Source organism: Aphanomyces invadans, assembly GCF_000520115.1.
Source record: "Aphanomyces invadans strain NJM9701 unplaced genomic scaffold supercont1.28, whole genome shotgun sequence".
NCBI lineage: Eukaryota > Oomycota > Saprolegniomycetes > Saprolegniales > Verrucalvaceae > Aphanomyces > Aphanomyces invadans.
In genome coordinates, this window is record NW_008580173.1 from 483,140 (window position 1) to 492,370 (window position 9,231).

The 9,231-nt window shown below is 55.8% G+C and overlaps 3 protein-coding genes across 4 annotated transcripts; 2 read left to right on the top strand and 1 right to left on the bottom strand.

The window, feature by feature from the left end:
• Positions 1-535: 535 nt before the first annotated feature.
• H310_10888 (hypothetical protein) lies at positions 536-2,846 on the top strand. The gene is made up of 5 exons (XM_008877373.1): positions 536-1,013; positions 1,078-1,386; positions 1,440-1,580; positions 1,647-1,790; positions 1,848-2,846. Exons 1-5 carry the CDS (start codon positions 840-842, stop codon positions 2,343-2,345), a joined length of 1,266 nt encoding a protein of 421 aa, XP_008875595.1. The 5' UTR covers positions 536-839; the 3' UTR covers positions 2,346-2,846.
• Positions 2,847-4,038: 1,192 nt separating this feature from the next.
• On the bottom strand, positions 4,039-6,009 carry H310_10889. Of its 2 annotated transcripts, XM_008877375.1 has the most exons (5): positions 5,724-5,897; positions 5,352-5,648; positions 5,150-5,290; positions 4,946-5,089; positions 4,246-4,894 (listed from the first exon to the last, which is right to left on the bottom strand). In XM_008877375.1, the coding sequence occupies exons 1-5, from the start codon at positions 5,895-5,897 to the stop codon at positions 4,292-4,294; spliced, it is 1,359 nt and encodes a 452-aa protein (XP_008875597.1). In that variant the 3' UTR covers positions 4,246-4,291. The 2 variants fall into 2 exon arrangements, with proteins under 2 accessions (XP_008875596.1, XP_008875597.1); XM_008877374.1 differs by having other exon boundaries at positions 4,039-4,894; positions 5,352-6,009.
• Positions 6,010-8,696: 2,687 nt separating this feature from the next.
• H310_10890 (hypothetical protein) lies at positions 8,697-9,161 on the top strand (the record flags this gene model as incomplete). Its single annotated transcript, XM_008877376.1, has 1 exon — positions 8,697-9,161. The coding sequence occupies one exon, from the start codon at positions 8,697-8,699 to the stop codon at positions 9,159-9,161; it is 465 nt and encodes a 154-aa protein (XP_008875598.1).
• Between the last annotated feature and the right edge of the window lie 70 nt (positions 9,162-9,231).

A 9,231-nucleotide genomic window follows, 5' to 3' on the forward strand; every position in this document is an offset into this window, starting at 1 on the left:
TCCAGTCATTCGGTTGTGTGGGCCTGCCGTAGGGGTACACACCGAGCAACGGGTGGTGGAAGGTGGCGTCCAGACCGATAGTGACCGGAACAGTGCCGTCAGCGTGGGGCTTTTGTGCTATGGCGCAGCTCGGGCGGCGCCTTCAGCTTGACGGACCGCATGAGGAAGCGGGCTGGGGTTGCCAGCAGCGCAGATTTCCTCAGGTTTCACCATGTGTTTGTTGGTAAAGGGCAAGCTCAAACTGCTTGGTCATGTGGTCGTCTTCGTGGACGACGACGGAGAAACTCCGAGTGGTCAAGAGTTGTGGGCGAACATGGAACCCATTTCGTGCTGGGATTCATAGCCGCCGAAGGTAATGTACACACTTGCCCTCGACCTTGTCGGCAGCCACCTCGTCATGGCGCCGTGGCCTTGTCGCCCTTGTCGGCCGTGGGTTCGTCGCAACCTGTAGCAGCACCCATGGCGAAACCCATTACGACAGGATTTGCAAGCAAAATTTCGAGCCAACAAGTACCCGCCGTGGGTGAATATTCCAGTTGCCCCATCGACATGGCTGCTGCCGATCGAGGCCATTGTCGCATGGGATGACTCGGCCACGCTTCTCCCACCTATAATCGCCTTGGTGGGACACTCTGCCAGTGTCTCACATGTGTGGACTATGGGGGTGGCGCCAAGCTGTAGAGTCATGGCGCGACATGTGCAGGCGATCGGGGCCTGCAGAACTTTAACACCACCACGCGCGTGGGTCACTTTCCATTACCTTGGAACGTGGACAGCCCCAGGTTGGCAATTTGACCGCGGACGACTATCCCGGCGAGTCCATCGAACGGACTACCATCATGTTACCTACAGCCGACGTCTTTGACTGCCAGCCGCTCACTGCGTCTGCGCGCAACGATTTGCTCGACATTGCTGGCCGCGCGTGGAAAGGCCTGGTCGAAAACGCCATCGCGTCCGAGGTATACCCGATCGACAAGATCGTGCGCAACACGACGACGGGCCGATGCGCGACGGTACGCCACTTGTTCACACCTCGGCGAACCACTTCTTTGTGCCGAGGAGCTCACCAACATGTAGCTGCGTCGTCCCCGAGACATTGTCAACGCAACGGAAGGCGTGGTCGCCCACAGCCGCACGCGAGCGACCATCGAACAAGCCGCCGACTTTTTTTACCTCGACACACCGGCAAAAGCCCACCACTTTGCTCGAGTCATGGACGAGCTCGTCGAAGCCAAGCGCGCGCTGTACCCGCTCGTGGATCGCCCACTCACAGACGACATGGTCAGCAACGAGACCACGTCGAGTCCGCTAGACTACATTTCGGTCGACTGGATGATGATCAAGTTAAAAAAAGGCGTGCCGGCCCGAGACCTGTGCTACCTAGAGGTAGCTGGAATCCCCACATGCGTTCGCCTCACCAACTGCTCTCTCTCTGGTAGATTCACAAGGAGTTCAAATTCTCGTGCCGCATCACGGGCGTCACGCGCCGCGGGTGGGTTCGATGCATCCATTCTGTCCGCATGGACTGCTGCCCCGATATGCAAAAGAGATTTGGCGTCATCCGCATGGAAATCCATCGGGTACGATGGACCATCGTACGCGTCACAATCGCGCCTCACGCGTAGTCCGCGGCGTGTTTCTTCTAGTCGGGCCATGTCTTCATGGAGTCCAACGAGCCGGGAGTTCTCGAGTACTACAAGCTGTACTTTGGCAGTCCGCGGGGTGCGTTCCTCGGCAACTACTTCAATGGGCTATACCTAAAGGGAGCGATGCGAACGTCGGCGCGTTCGGTGTGTGGCATCCATCTCGTCTTGGGGTTGTAGTTGCGCTGACTTCAGTGGTGGCAGGTACTTAATTTGGACGAACACTTCACGACGGAGCGGCTCAAGCCGCTGCTGTCGGCCCCCCTCGACATGAGCCTGGCCAACGCCACGTCGTGCAAAACGTGTCGCGTCGCGTTTACATGGCGAAATCCCAAGAAGCTCTGCCGGGCGTGCGGGGACCCCATTTGCCCCCAGTGCAGCTCGTTGTGGGGTTTGACTCTCCAAGGGTCGACCATTAAAGTGCCGCTGTGCAAGCGATGCGTCGGCCCGGGATTGGACTTTGACGAGGCCGACGCGTTGTACCTGATCGAGTCGAAAGACCGCAAACAGCGATATTCCACGGCCAGCAGCGTGCTCAGCAGCATCCGCGACACGTACCTGTCCATCGAAATGTCGTCGTGCGACTCGAACGAGTCGGTCGTATCCGCACACAACCAAGAGATCTTGAACAGCATCGACCAGCAAAAGGAGCTGCTACACCTCTTACAAGAGCGACTGGCGGCGATTCAACCAGCGTATTGATTATCTATCGTATCGTATTGGAGCTGCACGACCCGGCCCACCCTTATGTGTTATCAATCTCTATGGAGACGTGCATTGCATGTGACTTTGAACGACACGATCGTTTTCGCTCAACATGTGTTCGACTACGTCGAAGTAGCACCACGTGGACGACGAAGCGTGGGGACCGTCGCCCACTCTTCGCCAAATCCAATTCGAGTCCGACAAACTGCGACCTGGCTCTGCTGTGCATGGACGCGTTACTACTGCCCGCTGATGTGAACCACACGTCGAGGAGATTCCAGGTTGACTGTGGAGATCGGCCTCTGCCATGTCCCACGTAAACAGGACACTACAAACGGCCTTCCATGCGTGTTTGGACTCAAGCAGTACGTCCAAGTGCGACAACGTGACGAAGGAGCGGGAGGTTGAGAGCGAACGCTCTCCGCAACGTCGACGCGATGGGTTCAAGGTCGAACGATTTGTCCTAGCTTGAATGTCAATATTGCTGAATCGCTGTCATGTTGTTGCGCCGTATTGGGATACCGACGACGGGGGTTCCCCTTCGCAACGAGGCCTCCCTGAGGATGTGGGTACATCTCCCTCCATCTCCGTCCTCTCACGCTTTCTCAACGGGCAGCAGGATTTGGAAGGCAATCACGTGCGATGACGGCGGTAATCGGACCATCGTGCCGTCTGTGCCAACGACGCGTGCACGGCACTCGATCTCAGACGTCGGTCCCCCAACGAAGACGACATGTACAACCGCCAAACGCGTCGAGGTCGTTGTCCTGTCGTGGATCAATGCAGACGTCGATGCGCTTGACGATGCATGGACCGTACGTGCATTTAACGGTATCCACTTACGAGCTGATCTCCATGGAATTTACAGTCTTTGGTATGTCTGGCCAAAACAACAGTGAACCCAGTGGATGCACCGGACCGACCCCCGCCGCGTCTGACCGGTCGCTAGGAATGCTGATGTGAATGCATTAGAGGACATTTCCTCTAAACACACATAACCATTGTGGCAGTCTTGCAGCACAAGTCAGTGGGCGGCATCCCTGGCTTGAATTTGACAATCATCCCGTCGACCAAAGTTGTTATCACGCGAGACATTGAGCCCCCGACCGGACTAGTCCTACGATCCCACACCAGCAAATACAGCGACCTCTGCCGCGAGCTAGCGCATGACATGGGCAAACTACAGCACGTTGCTTGGGCGTCGAGGTGGGACATGTTGTCCGCTTGGTGAATCGTGGCTCGCGTGCAGAAATGCGCGGCGACCCCGTCAGTGCCACCCCAACTTTGGAAACGAGTGAAGATATTTCGCAACGTTTCATGTACACATGGCCAGGAAAAGGTCGTAGTTGAGCGCCTCGTGTGCGGGTTGCGGACGATCTTGACAGGGGTGTACGAATCGATCGCGTATCAATCTATCTTCTCCAGACACGACCACCACCGGTCAAACCTCGTCGGACAACGGCGACGGCAACGCGTCCGTCTTTCGTGCGTGGTTCTATCGACGGCACCGTGGACGGCACGGACGAACCAGTTCATGTCTTGCACGGACGAGCACAACGACCTTCTCGTCCAAGTGCATGTTCACCGCCGTCAAGCTTTCATGAGGTGTGGTAGACGAGGGGTGTTGCTTCGCCCTTCATGAAACGCGACGACATGGCGTTGGTAGGGAGCGTCCTCTGCATGTACACAAAAGTGCCTTGCAAAACCGACAAGACGGATTTTAAAGACTGCCATTGGAAAACGCTGGACGTGTCGTGCGCTGATCAACTCGACACGTAGAAGTCGCCGCAAGATCGTGCGCTCCATAAAATCCGATGGTGGTGTTGAACACGCCTGGATGGTCGATCCATGACATGGGGGCTTCTAGTAACTTGCGCGTTGCCACTCGCCGCCGTCGTTGTGGTCCCTCAATGCCAGTTCTATTAAATATACGAAAACTTTGTCTAGTAGCCCCGTGCTCGTGCTGCCAAACCGACTTGAAGCTTGTTTAGGAGGTACTTTTGCTGATCGATGGAGCACATGAGGTCGGAGAGGGCGACGTCGGCGGATCCAGACGCCGAATGCATACTCTCAGACTGATTTTGGATCACCATGTGACCATCGTAGCTTCGGTGGGATGACAGGGGGCCGCTGTCGCTAGGCGTCCATCGCACGGTGACCGAGGCACTGCTGGGGGACGACGGGACACCAAATTCCCCGTGACAGGTTTCGCCGTAGTTCGAAACGTCTTCATACGACGCCCGACTCGAATTCACCACGTCGTACGTGATTTTACTGCACTCAATGTCCGCGTCCAAGTTGGAGCCAACGCACGGGGCACAGAGCGGTACCTTGACGGCAGACCCTTGCAGGGTGAGGGACCACAACGAGCTGCATTTGAGGCAGATGGCGACGCCGCAAGCGCGGCACAGCCGCTTTGTTGTTCGCCATGAGAACCTCGCATGGCACCCCGAGCATGTTTTTGATTCGACTTTTTCATCGGGCAGGGGGGTCGAGAGCAGAGGTTTTAACCGTTCTGTTGTAAAGTGTTCGTCCAGGTTGAGAATCTATCGATCGGAGAGATGAGATCGCGGGACGCCAGTGATGTGGCGGCATACCGCCCGCGCCGACGTCCGCATTGCGCCTTTTAGGTACAAATTGTTGAAGTGTTTGCCGAGGATGGCGCCTCGGGGGCTGCCAAAGTAGAGCTTGTAGTAGTCGAGGACGCCGGGCTCATTGGATTCCATGAAAACGTGGCCAGACTACAGTTCGCAGTGAGTACATCACGCGTGGGGGCGTTGTAGCCATCAGCACAGCCGTACCCGTTGGATTTCCATTCGAATGACGCCGTATTTTTTTTGCATGTCGGGGCAGCAGTCCATGCGAACTGAGTGGATGCACCGCACCCATCCGCGGCGGGTAACGCCGGTCAGTGGACAGGCAAACTTGAATTCCTTGTGTATCTATCAACGACGACGCGGCTGTGAGTGACCCACGAGAGCAGCAATGGCGTTTTTACCTTACCTCAAGGTAGCACAAATCGCGAGCAGGCACCCCCTTCTTGAACTTGATCATCATCCAGTCGACGGAGATGTAGTCAAGCGGCTTGTTCACGCCGTCGTCGACGACCGGGCGATCGACGAGGGTGTACAATGTCCGTTTGGCTTCAACGAGCTCGTCCATTACGCGGGCAAACTGTTCCGCTTTCGCGGCCGTGTCCAGGTAAAAGAACGCAGCCGCCTGCTCGATCGTGGCGCGAGTCCGGGTGTGTGCGACGACGCCATCTTGGCTCATATTGATCGTGTCGCGCGGTTTCCGCAGCTACATGGAATCGTCACTCGGGGAACATTGTGTTGCGGCGAACGATCAAGGGGACGACGTCGACGTTGGGCGTACCGTGGCACACCGGCCTGTCGTTTCATTTCGCACGACCTTTTCAATGCGGTACGACTCGGACGAGACAGCGTTGTCGACGAGGCCTTTCCACGCACTCGTTGCTTGCGTCAGCAACGCGGCTTCCGTTTTCGCCGACAGCGGCTGGCAGTCAAAGACGTCGGCGGTCGGCAACATCGTTGTGCTGTGTGGTGGATGGATTGCGACGGCGGCTGTTCTGCGGTGTCTGTCACGGCGAAGGCACGTGCCGTGCGCTGGTAAAAATTTCGACTGGGTGACAGTGGACGCCACCAGGAACCTGGTCCGCTTCTGCGGTGGCCTGCGACACCGCTTGGAAGAGCGTTCGCGATCGCCTGGGCCTGTCACCTGTTGGACGAGTCGACGTCGAATTACGTAAAAGAATGCATCCTTCATCTAACCTTTTCAATACCGTAAAAGGGTGTCGACCGCGACGTGTGCATTTTATCGTAAATCACGGCGCACGCGCGAAAATATATGCAAAACATACTGTCGCCATGCTCTCTTCGCGACACACACGGCGCCGTAGGATCGCTACAGAGTGGCATGGGGGCGTGTAAAAGCATTTCACGGACTTGTGGACGTGCTAGAGAGTTGCTCTATGTCGCCAGTAGAGGAGTCGTGGAGAACTCTCGGCATGGGATCGCATTATTTTGCGGAAATCTATACGCAGCCATGGAGGACACCTGAACGCCCGAGTTGCGGACGGAGACCAGAAACCCGAATGTACAACCACTACGTCGTATCGAACGAACGGCGGGATGCCGTCAATAGTCCTACGACAAATCCCGAGCGGCCCCCCATGTCGTGGTACGATGGCGGCGGACAAGGGGAGATTGCGAACGCATTGTGGCGACTTTTCGGCAGAGACGTTCCGCGGACGCGTGTCGACAAGGTGCTGATGGTTTCGACGCGATATCACACGCATATGCCGAGACCGCGCGATGTTGCTGAACATGCAGCTGTGCTGTGCTTCACCGGAACACGTTGATATGCGATCGAATTGCGCACCAAGCGCATGCCACGACTGATTTTTCTGAGTGTGCGCCCCATTGGTGAAAGTCAATGGTTGTCCCGCCGATTTGTCTGGACAGTTGTGGCGTGTCGTCGTCGCTGCCATTCGAGATATTGGATCCAAGCATCCTTCCTCGGCCACCTCGATCGAAGCAGTGGCCAATGCAGGTACGACACGATACTGCGCCATCGAAGTTGACGCGTTTGGAATCAGGTCTGTTCAGCAATCCGTGCAACGAAACCGGAGGCCGTGATTGATGCGACAACGTTCCGGACAAACGACCTCTCGCGCACCAGTACGTTAGTGCACAAGCTTGTCGACGACAACACCGCCGCAATGTCTGTGGCCACCGCTGTGTAGTACGGTCGCGGACACCCACGTTTGGCCTGTCCAACAAACATATCTGAACGACTTGATAAAGTGTTTCCAATTGAATGTTGGGCAAGCATTGGAGAACGGACGCGACCCACCACATTCCAATCATGTCTAAGCCTGCAGTTATGTGGAATCGACCGGCGAAATTTGGCACTGCACATGACCAAAGCGTCGATCCTGACTACTCACGCAACTCGTAATTTCATCGCTGGACTTGAACGTTATGTCACCTGGGGACTGTTAGCCCATGTGTCATGTGTGGCGGGAAGATGTTCTGCTGTGCAGGGCTGTTGGGTCGGTTGGTTGACCTGCTGCAATCCACTGCGACTGTTAAGTACTCCCTCTGTCCCACAAATATCATGGCTGACCATTAAATTTTGAAGATAAATTCAGGCCGTGCGTTTGCCACCTCAAATCGGGAGTCGACACCTCTGTTTGGATCATTGCACTGAGCGTGCCAAGAGCTTTCAAAGTGTGCAAGCATGAACACAAATGTCAATAACGCGGGTCTTCGTTGCCAAGTCAAACGAAGCATAGAAACGTCCATATAAAACATACATCACTTGTGACACACATTCAAAATGTCATCAACTCGGCCCGACATGACGAACGAGGAGCGCGAAGCCATCCTTCGGGAAGTCTTGCTCCAAAGCAACATTGTTCTTTTAGGCAACCGGAATATCCCTCCCGGCTGCCTAAAGGTACAAGTTCGTTGCTGGCTGCAAAGTACCAGTGCCACGTGTCTACTATACCTCGAATCATAGCGTTGGCCAAGCCCAATGCGTCTCTCATGGTGACATGAAAAGTGTGTGTAGCTAACAAAAAGAAAGACAAGCAAGCAGATACACCGTCGAACAAGTTAAGGCCAAACTGATGCAGGTGACTTTTGCACAACTGCTCTGTGTGCAGATCGCATCCTGCCAGCTTGGTGATGCCAAGCTAGCGGTGCGTGTTTCAAACAGGTGCCACGACCTGGTCCCTCTTGCTGTATACAAAGGTGAAGTCGGCCAGCTGTCTTTTGGCTGACTGGCTATCGTGCGTTCTGCAAGGGCTGTAGTTGGCTAAGAGTCTAGTCTAGCTGATTACTTAATGCTCAGTTCTAAAATTGCAACACGTGTGACCCGATTGACGATCGGGCCGGCAGAAGGCTGGATTCACATCAGGAAATATTCTAGTCGAGATATTCACGACTGAAGCAATGAGTGGCGTTGACGACGTCGCACGGATCGCACGATCTGCGGAGAACACCCTGCTACCGGAAGCCTACAGAGATTCCCGCTTAGTCAGCGGGCGGTCGCGCTCTGACCGGAGCGAAGGCCAAGAAGACGATGACAATTAAGAGCGAAGTAATCGGTTTCACCGCCGTCAGGACGCCCGAGGTAGGTCAAAGGCTGGGGCAAGACTGCCGCCAGTGCTCACTCGCCGCCTCCGCGGCGAGAGCAGCCGATTGATGCGCACATTTGGAACCCGTATGCTCAACCAACTCGCCCGGCCCCTGGAGCGGCGCAGTTACCAGCACCAGCTCGAGCGTTCGCGCCACGAGCACGCCCGATGACGAAGACTTCGACATGGAGGCGGATTACGAAGCTGCTTACGTCTTTAACGCGCCCGCGTTGCCGACGCCACCGTCGTTCTGCGGTGATACCCACGCGGAGAAGCATCAGTTTATGCGAGACTACGAGAAGTATCGTGGTCAAATCGAAGCGCTACAGGCCGCTGGCCAGCGACCGTTTCTAATGCCGGTGTCAACATGTATTGAACCTGCCGAGAAGCGCATGATTGCGTACTGGGATATGGACGGCAGGGACCACAATACTGTGACGGAAGTCGAGTGGCAATCATGGTTCATGATGGCTTACCAACAGCCACCCCCACTCGAGGTGGATGACCTCGTGGAGAAGATCAAGTCGAAGATGGTGTGCGACGTGACCATCTCTGAGGGCGACTCGCGCGTTGGCCGCATGGTGCTGCAGCATCTCGTTACGCGGACGAGATTGCCCAGAACTGGATTTTCGATGTCGAACCGAAGCTGATCGTCGAGTCTATCATTAGCCAGATACAACCGCCTGGGTTGAGAGCCCAGGTGCAGAAGAAGATGAAGCA